General features: G+C 28.6%; 1 protein-coding gene across 8 annotated transcripts in view; it reads left to right on the top strand.

Moving 5' to 3' along the window:
* LOC142326990 (uncharacterized) overlaps window positions 1–20101 on the top strand; it is a 201380-nt gene extending 181279 nt beyond the window's left edge. For 3 of the 8 annotated variants that reach the window (XM_075369725.1, XM_075369732.1, XM_075369730.1), the window contains exons 5-7: window positions 5368–5667; window positions 11503–11656; window positions 19510–20101. In XM_075369725.1, coding sequence (XP_075225840.1) covers window positions 5368–5614 — 247 coding nt within the window. In that variant the 3' untranslated portion in view covers window positions 5615–5667; window positions 11503–11656; window positions 19510–20101. Of the gene's footprint in view, window positions 1–5367; window positions 5714–11502; window positions 11657–19509 lie in introns of those variants that run through there. The other 5 variants (XM_075369733.1, XM_075369728.1, XM_075369726.1 and 2 more) reach the window with 5 other exon arrangements.
* The last annotated feature ends 1425 nt before the right edge of the window (window positions 20102–21526 follow it).

The raw sequence follows: 21526 nt of genomic DNA, 5'->3' as shown, positions 1-21526 counted from the left end.
AATGTTAGTTAATAATTACCAATGTCAACTTTGATATTTATTGCCCAAGAAAATAAACAATTTTCTTTAAACTTCCTTTGGCATAGGTTGGGTTGTAACTAAAAACCACTTCATACAAATGAAGATAAACATTGAAGGTTCTTTTACACAATAAAATATGAATGTTTTGAACACACCAAGAACCCACAGTTTTTGGTCAGCCCAGTTGTCTTCTGTCCATCTTGCCTAATAAGATGTCTTTTTCCAAGAAGTTATTTTTTCTCATGACATGAGCTAAGTATGATAGTCGCAGCTTCAGCATCTGGCTTTCTAAAGAAATACTGGACTTGATTTTATCTAAAAATTTTTGTTAGTTATTTTGTCGTCCGCAGGATTATTAGCACATGGCACCAACAGCAGAGCTCAAAACCCATCAATCCTGCACCTGTCAGCTTTTTGATGGTCCATGTTTTATAGCCAAGGATGTAATAGGGAAGATATTTGCGCTGGTCAGTCTGCATTTTGTTTTCAAGTTGATGTCCTTCTTTTTCATATTTTTGTTCATTCCTCTCATGGGAGCCCTACCAATTGCTAGATTTTTTTTAATTTTAGGTATGCAGTTTCCATCCCAAAAGATTTTTGAACCAAGAAACAAAATCTACAACTTCAATTTTCTCGTTGCCAGCCCTCACGCTGATGTTCTTATCTTATGTGGTTGTCATGATCTTTGTCTTCTTAATTTTGAGATGAAACCTCCTAGCCTTTGCACTTTTGTGGAAGTGCAAAGGCTGTTTGTGTAGCCTAGACTGTTTGTGGAATCCACAAATTGTACAAAGTTTTCTCTACACAGCAGACATGGAAGTAGTACATGAGATGGTGTCTACGTAATTCCTATATAACTTTCTCCTAGTTTCTATGAATATGCGATTACACTCCACTCTAGCTCTGTGATATAAATTTAGATGCCTATGTGTAGGTCTATGGTTAAATTTATGCAGTGCCTGCCGTCATTTCTTAATTTTTTTTTGGCAATCATCATTCCATCAGGAAATAGAGGAACACCTTGGAATTCCTGATATTTGTGGATTAAATCTACTAGCATTCTCAAGAACCAGGGAGATAAAAGAAGTAAGTTGATGTAGGGCTTCAACACTGTCATTGTATTGTGATGGAAAGGCTTTGTAGTAACTGTTCCAATTTGCTTTTTTTCAACAATACAAATCCATTGTCTTTTGTTCACCACATGGTTGGCACTAAAAGCAATGGTAATTGGTTTATGGTCGCTGCCGTGTTAGTCATCACAAACAGACCAATTAATATGAGGAAATAAACTTGGTGAGCAGAAGGAGAGGTCAATGTTTGACAAAGTACCAGTCAATGACGACTTAAATGTGCCTGATCTGACATTCAGTAGATAGAGGTCCAAGTCCTATCTCACTCTGTTTATGATATTTCCTCAAGGGGAACAGATTGATGAGCCCCATGAAATACGATGACGACGGTATTTTGATTAGAAGATTTTATAAGAATAGTGCATGAAACTTGGAGTTCGGTGAGAGATGTAGATCACAGATGTGTAGTTTGAATGGGACAGAGATCTCTATGGCGACAACAGGGATGTGGGTAGTTAGTGATATACTTGTAGCTAATACCCAATCCTGCATGAAGATAGCAACCCCACCAATTTCTCTACTATCAACAAGACATATCTCTCACAGAAAAGCCTCTGAGAGTTATTGTATCTTGTGGAAGGTACGTGTTTCCTGGAAGTATATTACTAAAGATTCTTGTGCACGTATCAATACCCTAACATCATCAGTCCAGGAACTAATACCTCAAACATTCCCTGGATAATGTTCATAGATGAAAGCAACTATAGATATAGAATTATAGCTGTATAAAAATTATACAGCTAATAATATAATCACCATTATAGGTGATTCTGATTTTCTGTCGTAAATAATACTATATGCAGATAATTTGTCAAATATTATTCGGTTTTTCTTTCTTGTGTTTATAACTTTTACAAAGTGCTTTGCTTTTTTGGGCATTTCAACTTCTACCATATCTTCGAAGAGACCTTGAGATGGTGATGGAGATTTGGAAGCCTGGGAAGACGGAGATACCATACCACATGTTGATTTTTTGATAGATTTCTTTAAGGGGATCTTGGTATAGTTTGGTATAGTTTGCTGCATAGGTGGTGCAGCGAGGATTTTATTTGGAAGTGTAGCAATTAAAGTGGTTTTTGGTAAACCACTGTCGGTATTTCCACTAATAATACCTTTTTCTTGCCTGTACTATAACCTAGCTCTGAAATAGTTGCTGTGAGTGAGGCAACTTGATCACACAAAATCTGAACAAGCTGTTTTAATTCACTACAGGCTCCTCACTGTTTTACCTGCATTTGCAGGAGCTTGGCTTGATGCAGTGGCAGCAAAAGAGACATCTGGGTTAACTAGGTTCCGGGAGTTCAATGTCGTTTTGTAATCTTTTCATGCAGTTGGAAACAATAGTTTCTATACAAATATTGAGAATTGTTTTTCTTCTTTAAAAATTGGGCAATCTCTCGAGCGAGCAGAATCCAAACCTCCACAGTTAATACATTTTTTTTCCTCCTTACAGTCAGTACCTTTATGGCCTTCTTTTGCATATCTAGCCCGTATTGTAATGTTCAGGCAAGAAGTTGGGTATGGCCGTACCTTTGACCCTGGAAACATCCCTTATACTTTAATTTTCTCCAGTGGTGTGGGAAGATTGAAAGTTAAAATAAGGAGGGAGTAGGTTCTTCCACCCTGCTCTGATGTTTCATTATTCTCTTCACCACTGTAACAAGCTCTTTGGAAATTTTGCTAACATCCGTCTCAAGAAGATCCTAACAAAAAATTACTCCTCATTATTATTCAAATGCCCATATTGGTTAGACATAGAGCAATCGACTCTGTTTATCACTGAAAGTCTCTATTAGTATTGATCCGTCTCCCAGTTTTCTTACATTATTAGGAGAGCCACTTGAACCAGTACCTTATTGATACTGGAGGTGTATTATCATACTACCTGGAGGCAGTATTATCATACTGCAGGTGTGATTTGTCGCCTTTTCATTTATTATTTACCTTGAGAAAATTATCGTCATTAGACAAAGCTGATTGAGATCTTTTCACAAGACTGGTTTTATCAGATGGACCATCAACAATCATGGGATTTATCTGTGGAATACTAATACTACTCTATGGAATACTCATGGTCCCATGAGTACCAGAGAAATATAGGACCACCTTTGCAGAGCCTGTACTTATAGAGGCTAAACTAAATAAAACTGGGTTCACCCGGTGCCCAGAGGATATAATTTTAAAACTTGCTATGTACCCATCGGCACAATAGTTTCCACCTTGGGTTACAGTTGCATATCGTAAGGTGTCGCAACACCACCGAGTGTAAATGTAAGAAATAGTGTTATTGTTGTGGGTCATATTATGGTTTTCATCCTTCATTAATAGGATTGGGGGTTCATATTTTTGGAGTTGTTTTTTTAACGTTTTGCGGTAGTCTCCCAGTTGCACTTTATTGAATTCTTCTTCTATTGATTTCAATGTGTCTGTACGGTGTTGTCTTTTTATTTTTCTTAGGATTTGAGTTGTTTCTTTGATTTACTAGATTTTGGAAGAATGTTTCTGATTTTTGGGGTTGACATTATAGCTACGCGTGATGTCTCTTCTCTCCTGTTTCTTCACACTGTTCCACATTGATGCTTTTTGCAGGGTTTCATTGGATCTAATTCTTCTGCAATTTTTTTAAGCTTGTTGACTAGGTCTTCAAGTTTATCCATTATTGTTACTATTTTTGTTGTTTTTTGCTAATTTTATTCTTCATTAGTTGGGAAGTTGGGAAGATTTTATTCTTCTTTTAGTTTTAGGAGCTTGGTTTTGTTGCTCCATTTGGGGAGTGAATTTAATTTTGATTAAGTACTGATCTGAGACTGTTTACTACTCTGAGGACTTTTACATTTTAGATTTCTTTGTGGTGGTGTTTTTTTTATTATTAAATAAAATAATACAGCATAATTTTTTTTTTAAATTAAAAATTACTTGTTCGATTATAATTAAACTTTTTTTTAAGCCAAGATGCACAAAAAATAAAGCAATAACCAAAATTTTAATGTTACTATATTATAGCATCACAATTTAGAAAAGAGTTTTTGACTTTTTGAAAATTTGGGGGCTCAAGCATTAGGAGGCTTTTTTAATGATTAAAATTTATTTTAAATAAATTATAATAGAAATTTTTTTAAAAATTCATTTTTTTTTAATTTGGATCTTGCATCAGCGGAGAAATTAAGATATTTAGTGACTTTATTGTTTAAAAAAATTTGTTTTTAAGATTAAGAATCTGGAATTGCGATAAGTTTTTTTTTTCATTTTGGGTTTCCATTCCGAAGGGGAAGCATTCAGGTAAAATTAATTTTTAAGAAAATAATAATCTCCAAGTGGGGATAATAAATTTTAAAAAATAACTTTTTTAAAATAGTTTAAAAAATGTAAAAATACAGCCATAATTTTAAATAAACAAAGTTGTAATTTTCTAAGAAGGGGTGAAATTTTTTGGCCAATTTTTTTCACCCAAGAAGAATTAAAGTATAAGGGCTATCAAAACATTTTTACATTCATTTTTAAATGCAATGGGGAATTTCTATTTTTATGTTTACATATGTAATATTTTAAATGAATGTAACAGTTAAAATTTTCAGTTGCCTCTATGGAACTTGGGGTATGGTGGTGACATTATATTAAATATTTAGTTTTCAGATAACAGCATTTGATAAATTTAATTCTTCTATGTTTAATGGTTGAAAAGTTATTTAAGAATTCCATACTTAATATCATGTTTACGGTATTAAAATGCATTTAATCTCTTTTATGACCGCAATTTTCTTTTTTACCATTTGTATCATTGCTTAAAAACATTTTTGCATACTTACATGGTTTTTTCTTTGTTTTTTCAGTTTTTTCTTCAAAATTAAACTATTAAACCGTTTCACCAAACACTAATGCAATATTTCTTGCCTATATTTGGGCAATATTTATTTTATCGAATTTTTAGTTCCTCATGAAAAAACTGGAAGAAAATTATTCCAAAATGCCAGCAAAAATTAGAATAAAATATTGCAAAAAAAATTCATAAACTGAATTTATATGAATGTACAGATTACAATTTTGTATTTTGTTGGTAGAAATTATGGCTTACTGCTGGAAAAAAAATAATATCTGTATGAGTTTACTGTAGTATTTAGCATAAAATAATACCAATAAAAATTATAGCTTACATTTTATTCATATTTACATTTAAATACTAGAAATTTAATACCATGTTGTACATATTTTTTTACAGGTCAGCTATGACATTTAATTCAAGATTGCATCTATGCAGATTAGCTGGAATAACAATATTCTGTATCGGTGGTATTGTATTAATGTTAACATTACTCATATCAAGTTACCAACAAGACACGACATATTATGTTATGAATACAGCACTCGTGCCAGATATATTTACTAGAACCCAAGGACCTAATCAAAAGATATGGGTTTCCCGTATTCCTTTATCAGGAACCTTAAAGCCAGTCCAACCACGTTGAAATATATTTATGTACAAATTAACCTTCCTCTTTATTTATACATTAAGTGAAAGGTAAAGATGTTTTATAATATAATACAATATTTACATATAAAAGTTATACTATCTGTGTACAAATTTTTTATCTGAACTCTTTCATTTTTTTCTTTATCTATATGCTGAGTTAGTATTCCTCCAGGTACCGGTTCTTAATTATTATGTATTAGGAAATCCTCAGTCAAATTCCAAAAAAATGTTTTAAACAAAAGTTGTTTTAAATTATATTTGCATTAATACTCGTACCCTATATTTGTTTTATTAAAATTATATTTATTAAATCAAAAAACATTTCTCACAAAATAGGGGAAAGGAGTTCATATTTTAAATTTAAAAATAAAAACCAAAAAAAAAAAAAAAAAACAGTTTTTAGGAATATCATTTAAGTGCTTTTGTTTTATTTTCATTCCATGAAAACTTTGCTAAAATTCATCTGAAGTAAGTGACGGAAAAAATAGTTTTGTTATAGAAAAAGAATAAAACCATCATTTCCCTTTTAAATTGAAAATAAAAGTTCAAGAAAAATTGTTTCAAATATTATTTTTTCTGTTGAAAGTTTTTATTAAAATAGATCCTGCATGTGTACGTTTTATTTTTTAAAAATGATGAAAGGGAATATATTTAGTTTTCCTTTTTTTGTATTTGTCCTAAGTAAATACAAAAGTTTATTTTTCATCAAGAAGGGGAAAAATCGCCAGTAAAGATGTAACAGATGACTAAAAATTGTGTAATTTACTATGACTAGTTAAAATAATTTCATTTTGTAAATTTTTTACAAATTTATTTGTAATTATGCTCTGTATATATTGTTTCATATAACCTAAAAAAATAGGTACAAATATAATAATAATAACCACAAATTGATATAATGATCTTTTTTGTTAGTTTTATATATCAAACGTAAAAATAAGACTCAGTTTAGCAATGAGTCTTATGAGGTTCTTTATTGATAAAAAGTTAAATACAGTATAGATAAAGTTCTTATAAAAACAATTTCTGTCATTTTATTATCTATACAAGAAATGTACACCTATTACAAATACAAGGATGTTACCCAATGATGTGTTTGCTTACCCAAGTTCATCAAAACTATACAAGATTTGTGCAGATTTTCAAAATATTATAGGAATCATTCAAGCATTATCTTAACTAGTTGTGTGGTAAATAAATATAACTCTGTTAGTACTTGAGCAATGACTTCAGCATGTATAAAAACTCTCAGCAATATCATTTATATTAATATAAAAAAGTGATATCAATGTTATGTATTTTAAAACTCCATCCAATGTTCTGTTACCAATGATAGTTGTATACTATCATTTTACTGTTCATGTGCTGCTCACATTACCCCTATCACATTGTATAACACATTAAAAATTCAGTATACATCATTTTATTATGAATAAGCATAGTATTTTTACTATTTTTCTTTTAAAAAGAATATTTTATCTAAGATTATTTTTATCTGTCTCTTAACTGCTGCTGTAGGCAACAATTTAATTTTAATAAAGATTTTCTTTATTAATAAGTAATAGTTTAAAAATACTTGTCGTTCATAATTTGTTTGTATTAATGAGAAGCAAATATTACCTATAAAAACTTAAATTTTGAGTGCATGAAATCTTAAAAATTGAGATGTCATATAATTGGAATATTCCTACAAAGAGAATAACTAACCAATAAATAATTGCTGTTAATAAATAATATAAAATTGTATAAAATAAATAATAATAAAATATAAATAATAATAGATAATATTTAACAAATTAAATCTATTATATAATAGAAAAATATAGGGAATATTTTCAAAAATGATAAAACACTAGCAGACCCAGCAATGCTTCACTATTGCTAGATTTGCTATATATATATATATGTATATATAGATTAAATTAACACAATGAAAGTTTGATAAAACATTAAAAAAATTAACTCTATGAACAAAATTTAACCTTTCACTTTTCCATTTCCCTTTTCCACGATTTCCTTCTTTCCAGTTTTACAGTTTCCTCTTTTTTCCTTTTTCCCCATGTCTCATTTTCCCCTTTTCCAATATTCCCTTTTTTATTTTTTCCCATTTTTCTGTTTTTCCCCGCGCGTAAATCGGTCCAGTAGTATTTTAGTCTATAGAGGAGATATATATCAACATTGCATTTTATATATATATATATATATATATATATATATATATATATATATAGAGAGAGAGAGAGAGAGAGAGAGAGAGAGAGTGAGTGAAGAAGAAAGTCTGTTTGTATATTTGTTTGTTTGTTTTGTGAATAACCGGCGCCCCCCCCCCTCCCATAGCGGACAGTTTTGTAAAAACTTTTATTTTCATATATGTATGTATTCTGAATATGATTCAGATCGGTCCATAAATAAATTTTTTCTAAATATCTCAACCTCAATGCCACCTAGCGACACTATTTTTCGCAAAAATATCTCTTTTCATGTAACTAATACGTTTTCTGAATATGAACCAAATCGGACCATAAATGCAACAACTTTTCCAAATATCTTGACTCCTGCGCCATCTGACGGGTCCATATTTTGCAGAGGTATCTATCTCCATTTAAGTAACATATATTCTGAATATGAGCCAAATTGGACCATAAATACAATTTTCTGAAATATCTCCATCCCAACACCACCATTTTAGCGGGTCCATTTTTTGCAAAAATATTTTTTTTTCACATAATTAATATATATTTTAAATATCAGCCAAATCGGAATATAAATACAATTTTTCTAAATATCACGACCTCAGCGCCACCTAGCGGGTCTAAACTAATTCAGAAACCTTCGAGGGTGTGCGCACAACTCACCAAAGTTTCATCGCAATCGGATGAACGGTTTAGGAAGGCATAAGAGACATACAGACAGACAAACATTCATTTTTATTTATATAGATTTTGAATAGCTGTAAATTAATTTTGCATATCCTCACTTGAAAAGAGGTTTATTAAAAATATTAAATAATCCCATTATCAACTGCTTGTTCAGAAAGACTTTTTTCAGCACTATGGTTTAATTTTCTATTATAAAGTAAGCAAACTAAATAAGTTCAAATATTTGTTTTCTTGAATAAAAATCTGCATTAAGCAAGACACATTTACTATTTCATGAGTTATTTTGTTAAAAATAACTAATGCAAGTATAAAAATGAAATAAATAAAAAGTTTATCTAAATGTATTGTTCTCTTTTTATTATCTTTTTTTTTTTGTATAATGTTTTTTTATATGTCTTTATTTAACTTCTACATTACTTCATTTAGTAAAAATCGATTTAAAAAAATATAATCGTACTGTTAATCATAATTTATATTTAAATAAAATTTTTAAATAAAGATAATTACAATTTTAAATATAAGATTAATACTTTTGAGTGTTTGATGTGTTTAGATACTTGAAATCTGGTTAATATTCAAATCTAGAAAACTGATATTCATCCCATCATTAGTTCTTATCATAACAACATCAGGAAAAGTTATTTTTTTTAATTATAATAATTATAAATTGTTTTATTCAAACAGACCATGTTGAAAAGGAAAACTTAACCTTTTTAAAACATTCTACTAAAGTATTCCTTTTTACATATTTAAAACTTCCTTTTGTAGTTTAAAGCAGACTTAAAGGTTTAAATTTTTTTTCTACCTCTGGTTATTTACTTACATTTTCTTTTTATTAATGCATTTTAGCTTTTAAGTTTATTATTTACTAATGTATTTTTTCTGGATATATTTAATTTTTATAAAACAAAAATTACTAAATTATATTTATCAGTATAACATAATTTTTTTTTTACAAGTGATTTTGTTTTTTATATCTTAGAAATTAATATACTTTTTAGTATTTATATGCATAAATATTTTCTTTCAGTATCAAGTGATTAGGGTTTATGTTTGATTTCTTTTACAAAAGTAAACTGAAATAAATCCACGTGACTAAAATCTGTAAATGAAATCAAACGAGGGCCTTATCCAAAATTCTGGTTTTTGCTTGGGAAAATTAAAATAAAATTCTTTTGTGAAGTTGAAATGGTAAAATCAATTTGCTTACTTCCTTTGGTTAGAATACCTTCTTAATTGGTGAAATTAATAAACAATAAACTTGTAGGCCAAAATTTATTAATATGAAGAAAATATAGGTAAATAACCGGAGGTAGAAAAACAAAAGAATAATTTCAACTTTTAAGCAGTGGTGGCTCATGTATAGGCACTGTGGAACTGCAGCACCTCCTATTTCCACTTGTTATTATTGAACATTTAATATAATGAGGCCTTTTTTCTTTACTTCTTTCTTTATACTTTTAAAATATATAATCCTTACGTTTAATCTCTTTAACTATCACCCAGTTTATGAAAAAGATACAAAAACTTTTGTATGGAACTGTGCACTTCACAGTTCCAGTGGTGTGGTGTTTGGCTGTTGAGTACATGCACACATAGGAAGCTGCGTGTGAAACTTTGAGGGAGAGAGAGCACTGTCACTCCCAAAGTACTGACCCTGGCGTGCTGGTAGAAAGTAGGTTTATTTTTTTTCACTCCACGTGTGTGGAACTTTCCTTGTTCATTCCCTTTTCTAGTTTAGTCGATGGAAGGAATATGAAAGTGGTTTAGTTGTTTTTTCAGTAGCGATCAGAAGATGGCAGAAAGCAAGGGTTCTTTTATTGTCAAATCTGTCCAAAAACACACTGGAAGGGCAAAAGAAAAGGTAATTAGTAAAAACCGATTATGTATTTGTTTCTGTGAACATAGAAATTTAAATTAAGCACTATTGGACTACTGGGTATTAAGCACTAATGTGTAGGTAGATATGTTTTGAAGAAAATAATATTAATAGTTGTGTATATTATTAATTTTTTTTATTAAAAAGAAACAGAAGAAAACTAAAAACTATAATTAAATTTTCACTATTAGAGCAACAAAATGAAATAATTAGTAGTGTAGTAAATAAGAAGTAAAATATAAAAATATTCTATATGCATTTAAAAAAAAAAAATCCTTTAAATTGAACATTTTTTTTAGAAATCTTTAATATTTTCTAGGTCCTGTAATTGTTTTTAGGCTCAGTTTATTTTTTTATTTCAAAAAATAAACTAAAAATATTAATTTTATGAAATGGGAAAAATTGATTGTTGTAAAGAATTTTAAATTTAAAAATTCAAATTTACTACATTTAAAAACTGTTTTAAGACCTCATTAAAAATGTCATTGTTTTTTCCATTTGTTCAGTTATTATTAATCAATAATAATGTAAGAAAGTAATTCAAAAATTATTTTACTCTATGTAGAATGAGAAAATTTGGGCACGCGTATTACCAGTCGCACTGATAAACTAGTTCTACAATGGCCTGGCTGCTCCATTGATTTTTCACAAGACCATGAATTCTGCACCTCTAAGAAAATTGTAAGCCAACCTAACCTGTATGCCAAAACTTTAGTATATACAAAGTATCCTTTTTGGTTGAAGAGAGGATAGATATTTTATCAGACTGTAATGATATACAATTCATAAATTTCTTTGCAAATCCACCAATCATGAAAAAGGCTCTGAAGGTTAATTTTTTTAAAAGTGCGTGTTTTCAGCTACACAAATGGCACTCATTTGTGTAGCTGAAATTTGTGTATTTCATAGCACTCATTTGTGTATTCATAGGGGCGCACTGCCCCTATGAATGGAGCTCTGTATCTTATTAGAATCATTGAGTATTTAGAAAATAAATTCATTAGGACCAACTAATACTTATAAAGTAAGATGGTTGTACAGTTAGTACAATATTTAAAATACAAGTCTCCAACTTACAAATCTTGTTCTTCACAGACTCCATCAATTTACTATTACAATTTTCAGGACCAAGACCAGAAATACTAATATTAATTGATTGTGATTTCTATGTCATCCATTTTCCTAAAAGAAGTATTTTTGAATGGACTTGCCAAATGGTAGAAGAGAGTACTGGAAGATAATTGATCGTAGCCTGAGATTTGAAAAAAATTATTATAATGTGAGTTTAAAAATTATTTTCTTTACAATTTTTTTCCTTCCTAATTTCTTTAGGAAAGAAAAAATGATCTTTCATGAAGGTTCACTTCAATGGCAGGAATGAAATTTTTTCTGTTCAACTCTTTTTTAACTATTTTATCATCTCATTAATTGTAGAATTTTCCAAAAGATCATAATGATAAGGGATGATGAGACACGCATTCATTTTCTTTATACAACATATTATTTTATTAGAAACTTATTCCACTACACCACACTCACAACATAACACCTAATTAAAAATCTTAATTTTATTTAATTACAATATAAAAATGATTAATGTATTTAATAGCGCAAATTAAATTTATAAATGCAAGTAATGGTAAGAGTGTACTGACAATACTTGGTATGACATTTAAAGCTCGCTGGAAGTTTATGGTAAAATAAATATTTGACTACTATGTAACTGTTTCTGATTCCAAAGGACTACTATCTGTTAGTTTGGCTGTTGAAAGCTTCTGATTGCAATTTTTATAATTTTGACTGTTCAAGAATATTAGATTAGAAAATTCAATTTCTGTACTTTCCAACTGTTAAATAACTATGTTTTCAGTAATTGTACTAAATGTAATTAAATTTATTTAGTACGAGTACTTACTTTGTTTAAAATTCAATACTCGTGCAACAGCCAACTATAAAGATTAATAATGACTTAATTTTCATGGAGTTTTATAAATATCTCATATTATTCAAATATTCCTGAATAACTTCTCTTTTTTTAGAGGTAACAAGAATATTTAAAGCAGGTTAATGATAACATTTGATAAAAGTGTAGGAATCTATTTTATGAGAGGATGATTAAATTTTTTCAAAAGTAGTATCTGCCAGGCAACACAATTTTCACTTTTGCCACAAGCACTTAATCAGTATTTCAGTTTTCTGTAATATTTACGAAATTTAACTCATTTTTGCATTAGTTTTACTTGACTGTACTTATCTATGGGTAGATATTATTAAATAATGCTAAATAAAAATAAAATGTTATTTTCTCTTGTTAACAGACTCATATTACAATTACTTTTAATATTACATTTCAGTTTGTGTTTATTATATGTTCATAAAGACAGTTCTTTACAGGCTAGACACATTAGATGTATCATCTTCATTTTAATAATGAATACTTTTTAAGCACTTTATTGATTCCAGTAGTTAAAAATATTTTATAACATTTCAATTTTAAATATTAGAACCGTACTAGATAAAACATTTCATTCAGTAAATGAGTTGGGTACTTACGTATTAACGCCACCGCAGCTACAGCTTTATTTAAAAACAAAGTAGTCAATCAGATTTCGTTGGAAAATGGGCCGAAACAGATTCAAAACAGAATATAAATGGTTATTTTTATTTATTTATTTTATAAATATAATTTAACCAAACTTAACCTACGCTCGCTTCGCTCGCTAACCTTGACTAATTAACACCGTAATTTTTTGAGTATAAAATAAATATTTATTTATTTATGTTAAACTCTATATCGGCCCATTTTCCACCGAAATCCGATTGACTACTTTTTTTAAAATAAAGCTGTAGCTGCGGTGGCGTTAATACGTAAGTACCATGAGTTGCTTTTATGATGTAGTTATACTCAATAAATCATTGTTTTTGAAAGATAATTTATATTACTTGTATCAGAGTTTAATTCAATGAACAGTTTTCAATAATACAAAATTATTCAGTTTGGAATCATCCTTATTATCAAATAATTTAAAAATAACTTAGCCAAGACATCTTTTTTTATAATTACAAATGTTGTCCCAGGATTTTTTTTTAATTTACTTATGTATTTAGATAATGTGGTGCTAATTTTTTTGCATATTAGCACACTAAATATGCATTATTCTATTAATATCAAACAATATTTACTTGTACAGAGATATCCAAAAGTCACGCCCGTCAAAGTAATATAAAAAATAAGACATTAAGTAATAATATTTAAAGATTTACTTATTTTCACAACATATGCTCAAAAGGCTGCTCGGTTCAGAATTGCATGTACGAACTCTTGTTACCATGTTTGAGGCCACTTTGTGGAGCATGTCACAAAGTGACATGCTCCAGTACAACTTCAGTATACAACTCCAGTAACAACTTCAGTATACTGAAGTTGTTAATCTCCATTGTTATGTTCATCTTTAGTTCCTCCAGTGTGTGTGGCCTATTTTTATAGACCTTTCTTTTAAGATAACCCCACAGGAAGAAGTCTGAAGACTCAAATTAGGTGAACATGGGGGCCATAATCCTTTATAGATGATATGCTCGCAAAAAAAACTTGCGCAAGAAATGAAATTCATTAAATGTGTAACATATGGCACTGCCCTGCTGGAATCAACAATCACATTCATAATCTTCAAGAAGTGCAATAAACTGTGTAATGATATCTTGGTACACAACACTGTTCACTGTAGTTTCAAAGAAAATGGGGCCCAACATTCGACAACATGATGCATCACACCACTCTCCCATTTTCTGAGAGTGTTAGGGGTTTTCATGTAACACATGTGGATTTTCAGTCAACCAAATTCTAGTATTTTGACTGTTCATGTAGTCACTAAGGTAAAAAACTATGCCTCATCAGTGAAGAAAACATGGCCAAGCTCTACAATTCCATGGTTGTCAACAAATGACTGAAACCATGTACAGTACACTACGCACTTTTCTTTATCCGGCTCCTTCAGTTCCTGAACACTACGAACATGAAATGTATGAAAGTGTAACCACTTCATCGCTCTCTGAGCACTTTCATATGAAATCTGAGAGTGTGCTGATAGTCTCAAGCTTTTTGAAGATGAACCGTAGCTGGTTTAGCATCAGTCAATATGGTTGGCCTCCCGGTTTTCTTCTTTGTCTGCACTGAAATGCATTCTCTAAAACGGGTGATTAATCTCATTATGATCAAATTGTTAGGTACTTCCATATATTTCTCACGAAATTCATTTACAACATGTGCATAAAAATGATTGGAAAAATAATGTTCAACAATGAAAAATTGTTGCTCTTGGGAAAACAACATGTTTACCAAGCAATAAACAAAGCACTACTGCAAGTGTTGAATGATCAGTACACATCACAATGGTGTGTAGGTTTGTTGTTGTTAATACCCATGTTGCTATCTTGCAGTAGCCAATAGAACTTTTTCAACAATACTACTATTTATAGACACTAATTTTCATGTGTGCGACTTCTGAATCTCTCTGTGTATCAATTGTTGCTAACAGTAAACAAAATGAAATTTTATATCATTTCTCCACTGACCCCTGTGACCAAGTTTCAGTGGCTCAATCTTTTATCTAAAGGGCTTGGAATTCAAATTTGTATAGGAATTAGTATTTTTCATACAAATCATTCATTTTATAGGCTGTTATAAGTTAAAATAATACTTGTTTCATAATACTAATTTCTTATAACTTAATTATGCTTTTTAATGAAAAAAGTGGTTTTGTTATCTGGTTTGATACAACTTAAGTCATTTTATTTTATTTATTTAATTTTGTAAATGTATATAATTTTATTCTACATAATGAGGTAGATAAAAAATAAATTTTTTAAACATTATATTGACTAGAATTTTACACACCAACATTATTTTTAAATGACACATTTTTTTTAAATTTGCCCAATATGAAAAGAAAACATTTAGAAATTTTGTCATCATGATTTAGCATGTGCATTATTCAAAGATGTATGATCATTCGTACAATATTTAATTGTATATGAGATTATAAATATCACTTCTGAAATTGTTTATCAAGTAAATTTTTTATTATAATTTTAAGTAGTAGTAATAATAATTATTAGAAGTGTTCCTGAATTATTTTCCTAATTTTACTATACTATTGTAAATATTAAATGTACTGATAAATATGTCTCCTTAAATTATCATTATTTCTTTTTAAACATACACAAGTTTCAGGAGTAGTTTCCATGCAAAGTCCCTTTCTATGTAAAAAAATAAACATGGATTGTTTGTCATTAGTTTATTTAATATTTTAATATATAAAACTTACTTTAAATTGCATCTATATGTGCTCCTCCATCATCTTTACTCAGCTTTATCAGTGAACAAGTGCATTTACAATATTCTCTTTCACGTACAAGGATCAAAGTTGTAAAAACAGTTTCTGATTGCAGTTTTCAGCTCATCAACTTTGTTTGTCCTTCATGGGAAATGAAGGACATGAAGGATTTTCTTTGATTATGCTCCAAAGGGAGTTGTCAAAGTCTGGCTTTTAGTTGGCCACTGTATTTTGGAGCCCTCCTATTGATTCATCCCCCCTCAAAATCTTAATTTAAAAAGTCTTACTGACTGAGCACAATGAGATGGAGCTCCATCTTACTGTAAAATGGAAATTAATTCCATGATAATCAATCGAAGCTGAGGAATAAAGCAATTTTAAAGTATGAAATGCTATTAAACTTCCTTCAAAGAAGTATGGTCCAGTTCAGATATTGTTGCCAACACAATTACATGTGATGGTGGTCTGTGATTTCCTCATAACTGGGAATTTTCTTTACTCCAAAAACATACATTCCAAAATCTATTAGTCAGGAAAATGGCACATTCATCAGAGAGGAAAACTTTTTCCGTAATAGAACATTTAAAAAAATTGTTAAAAGAGCTTTGCAACTAGTTTTGCTTAAAGTTATATTCCAGTCAGAAAGCTCATTAACACAAGCAAGATCAAGAGTTTAAACCCACAATATTCCTTTTTTTTATTATTTCCTAAAGTGATGAAGGTGAAATATTTAGCTCTAAAGTACTTTTCCTAATTGACTAAAAAAAGAGAACCTAAGCAGTAACAATATTAGTGCTATTCAGTCGACTAGAAGGACTTCCAGATTATTTCAAATCGAGGACTGATCTGCTGGAAAAGGCTTTTTTCCTCACTTTTAATGTATTACTATTGATGGAGCTTTTTTATCAGAACTCTGAATGAATCTTTCTTTTATTTTTGTGGTTTTCAATTGCATTTTTATAGTCAAAACACTAGCAACAATTTTTTCTTCAACGTGAAAATTTGGTTGTGTACTATTTTAAGTTACACTCTGCAAATGAAAATTCTCATTGAACATATGAAAATAACATCAATTTCTAGTAAACTTGGCATTTTGTTTATTAAATGAAAGCAGCTGATTAGTGACCTTTACATTCAACTGACGACATGCAGGTTATCGATCAAAACATTATAACATGGAAAAGGATTTTGTGGCCACTCTATACATTGTGCTTCAATCATCTTTACTTTGTATGTTGTTTATGAATAATTTCCTTAGAAATAAAATAAAATTTTATAATATATTAAGTACAGTAATGTACCATAACTCATAAAAGAAAATTGAAATATAGTTTGTAACAATTTTTGCAGACTATTGTTGTAGACTTCTGTATATTATTTAGTAATGTAGAATTTAATTTTTTTCTATACATTGCTTGCGATATTCTTTTTCAAAATAAATTTACATTTCAAACTGAAATGAGATAAATTAATATAATTTTTGTGTGTACAACTGTGTTTCTTCATACGTGTTGTGGATTCTAATTTTTAATGAAACTTTGTAAATATATCTAAATCTTCATCATGATTTAACCATATTAGACTTTGCCTTTGGCTTAAAATAATTACAGGTAGCATGGCCCTCACACCTTTTGAAGTAAAATAGTTTTTATTTATTCTTTTAATGTTAAAAAAATGTTTAATTCTAATCCTTTCAAAATACCATGAGCTGTAATTTGTATTCATTCTAAGTACCAACAAGCTTGAGGAAATAGTTCAGATTCATTACAGTAATAACAGCATGTATATACATTAGTGATATCTATAACACCTGCAATAACTTTAATAGTATGTATCACTGTTTTTTCCACCAGAAGTTTTAAATACTATGTTATTACTTATATAATTTCAAAAAAAAATGGTGAGGAACCCAAAAAAGCTCACAAACCCTTTTCATGATATACAGAAGAGTCCGAGTATAATTCTTAGGACTATTTTTTATCACTTGTTGATAACAGAAAGTACACACATTTTGGCTTGTTCCAAAGTGAAAGTTACACCTAACTCACCAACTAGATATTTGACTTCATTTTTTCTTCTAATGTGAGAATTGGCAAAAGCATTAAATATGAAAGACCGTGTTGTCAGACTCTATTAAATATACTTAAAAAGTAGTATAGCAACCAAAATATTATCAGATAAGAGAAATGTGTTGGTATCATTTCTACCAGCTGAATAGACATTCTTATTTTACAACTGAAATGTAGATTTGTTTGAATAAAAGGTTATTATTTTTTTACAACCTTGTTAAGAAATATATTTCAGTTTTAATTCAGGAAGGTTTTTGTGATTCATCTATTAAAATTTAATCTTTGGCACAATTAACGTCTGACATCTTTCCTTTAAATAAAACAAATAATTGAAACAAAAATTAAATCCATACATCACTTTAGTTGGAAGCATTTTTTTTCCTTTCAATTCTGACTGAGAGTGCTCATTTTTGAATAGAAAATAACTGATGACTGGAAAAATATTAATTCAATTAGTTTCAAGATCTGATTCACTGAATGTTGTTTATAGAAGTTAATCATGATTGTGTTTAAAAACATTATATTTATGCCACATATTAAAGTTTTTTGGTTATAAATTAAGTTCTTAACATTACTATCATAGTTTCTCTTCAAAATTTGTAAATATAAATCAGGAAATTGTTAACGTATTTATAATTTCATATTGTTTTTAACACATTTAAATCATATTACATTATTTTTAGTTGCTTACAATAAATATCATTTTGCTGTATTTCAAATATTATGTTCTTGTAAATCAGAAAATAGAAAATACACTTCATAATAATTTAATGCTTTTATTTAAAAGAAGGCCCAATTACAAGGCTTTCAAAAACTATACCAAATACTAAATTAGTTCCTCATATTCATGACTTATGTTTATGAACTCATCTATTTATTAACAACCAGCTGAATTAGTAAAATTATTCTTTTTAATAATTTTATACAAAATTTAAGTAGCAAATTTAAATTTTTTTAATTTATCAATGTGTTTAATTTCTTATAGCACTGAATTTTGTATACTTGTGTATGAAACCTTTTAATATAACTTTATAAATTGTTTTTTTAAATTTATAACCAGAGACTTAAATGATGAATCTATTTTCTTATGGAAGTCCATATTTCCATTTATTTTTCCATATTTATTTTAAATGTTTGTTCTGACACTTATATTCTAGGCAATCTCTATTTGATAAATCCTTATTTCCTTGAACTGATAATATTGTTTTCATGAACTGATTTCTAAACAGATAAGCCAAAGTGCATGTTTAAACGTATTAACTTGAATTATTGTGTTTTTGAATAGGAATCATTGCAATCATATGCCTCAACAATAAAATTGTTTTAGCTGGGGATGAAATGGAAATTACACAAACTGGAGTAATGAGAGCCCTCTAAGCCTCAGTAAGCATTTGAAAATATTCCAGTGCATTTTGTTGAATTTTACTAAAATTTTTAATTTTACACATTGCTCAACTTTTGAGCATAGTATTTTCACACAAAAAAAATCACAACTTCTCTAAACAATGACTTGTAATCAATTGAACAACTAAAAATGTTAATCCTGTCATGCAAGTTTGAAACTTAGGTCAAACATGACCTAAGTCTCTGCCAAAGAGCTCACAATTGGTTCTCACTGTTTTCTCTAAAAGATAGAATCACAGTCTTGTTATATACTAGCAGAACAGCTTGTAAGTTTTTATAATAGAAAAAGTCAGAGGTTTTCATAAACAGTGTTTTCTTTTTTTTAGCCTTTGGGACCACCACTAAGTATTGCTAGAGTATAATGTGAAATAGCAATTTTTGTAGCTTGTGAAAATGCCATGCCTAACTGGGACCTCTGGATGAAAAGCCCAGATGCTACTACTCATGCCATGGAGGCTGATATAAACAAAGTGCGCATATAGTTTAAGATTTAAGTAGTTATTTAATGTTTTTCTTTTCAGGTATATTTTAAAAATCGTTTTGAAAAATTCATTCTTTAAAACAGTGCAAGAAGTTATCTAATCATAAAATAATGATAATGTTTAATAGCTCATACAAGAAATTAGAGACATTTTGAAATTAACTAGAAGCACTGAATGCTACTCCAACTCCTACAGTTAGTGTAACCACAATTTCATCTGAGCTAAAATGTTTCTTTTATTTTTGAGAATATGTATTCTTTATAGTTTCATCATTATTCTTTTACTGAAAAGTGATTTTAAACAATTAAGTTAATAATGTTGAAACATAATAATAAATAAAAATATTTTATTCAAATTTACTTAACATTAACATTGTAGTCATAAATATTATGAAATATTTTTATTTCTTATTTAATTTTACAATACTCACAATATAAACTGCACAAACTGCACATTATTGTTAATATGTAACTGATTATTAGTATTTATTTTTATTATTAACATAAAAAATGTGCAAGTATTGATTATAAAAATGTTAAGCTTTTTTTTTATCTGCAATTAAATGATTTATTTTAATATTAATGGATATTCAACATATCAAATGACAAGTTAGAAAAATCCCATCAGTTATAATAATATTGTTATATAATACTTGTGTACGAATTATATATTTTATATTGTATATTCTTCTTCATTTATTTATATATTAATAAATACTATGAATATTACACTCAGATAATTATCTTTTATGTACGTTATATATCAACTTGTGTGTATTTTGATAATATGTTCCTAAATGTATTTTTGAATAATTTATAAATGTAATTAACTGTAAATATATTAAATATATTGTCGTATTTGTTAAAAATATTAAAGTTAAGCATGTTATTATAATAATAATTATTACTGTTGTATATTATTGTTGTCTATTTTATTAAACAAAAGAAGTGGTTTATAACTGTTATATATGTGATGATATTTGAATGTATTGGAGTACGTATAATTCTAACGATGTAAATTCTTTACAGTGTAGGAAGTTTAGTAAACAAATTGGATTTTTATTGATTATATGATGATATTATTATTGAGTGACTTAAATAAATAAGTTGACAAAAAAAAATAAAAATAGCATATTCGGTTTTTATGGAATTTCTGTTGACTTGTGTTGTAGTAATCATTTCTTAAAACCAGTTAATTTAAGAATTTTCTGTTGATCAATTTTAGATGCTCTAAGGAAGGCTATCAGAACATGAAAATATTTTAGATCTATAAGTATAACCAAAAATTAATGTAGAACTACATTATTTTTATTTTACTACAATTTTTTGTTTTAGTAAACAATTTTTTTACATGTTTTCAGTATAATATATTTACAATATATTTCTTACATTTTTACATGTCTTGCATCTTTTATGTATTTGTTTATCAGAATAATTTACATATTTTTCTTTCATTCTTTTATAATTTTTAATTTAAAAAAATGGTGAGTCTTCTTCAGGAAATTGGTCTGCATTAAAAATATGAATTACAAAACTATATAGGATGAAGGTCACTCTGAAACTAAACATAATGATAAGCAAAATAATTATAGTAATTTATAATAGCTTTCTTACCAGATTTTATATTTGATGATGGAAATTCCATACTGTGACAGAAGTTGATAGAAATGTGATACCTTTTGATCTCTTTTAGTCACATAAGTCAATAAGTAAGTGTCATCCAAGTTTCAACATGAAATAAAAGGCTGTGAATCTGCACTATTCAAATTAAAGAGTTGAGTTTGCTGCTTCATTAATGTTGTATTCACTAACAGTACATGAAGAACACAAAAAAAACTCATCACATTTGCCGTCTTGTAAGC

Source organism: Lycorma delicatula, chromosome 6 (genome assembly GCF_047948215.1).
Source record: "Lycorma delicatula isolate Av1 chromosome 6, ASM4794821v1, whole genome shotgun sequence".
Lineage (NCBI taxonomy): Eukaryota > Metazoa > Arthropoda > Insecta > Hemiptera > Fulgoridae > Lycorma > Lycorma delicatula.
Note: the sequence above shows the minus strand (reverse complement) of the source record. Positions and strands in the feature narration are given on the sequence as shown.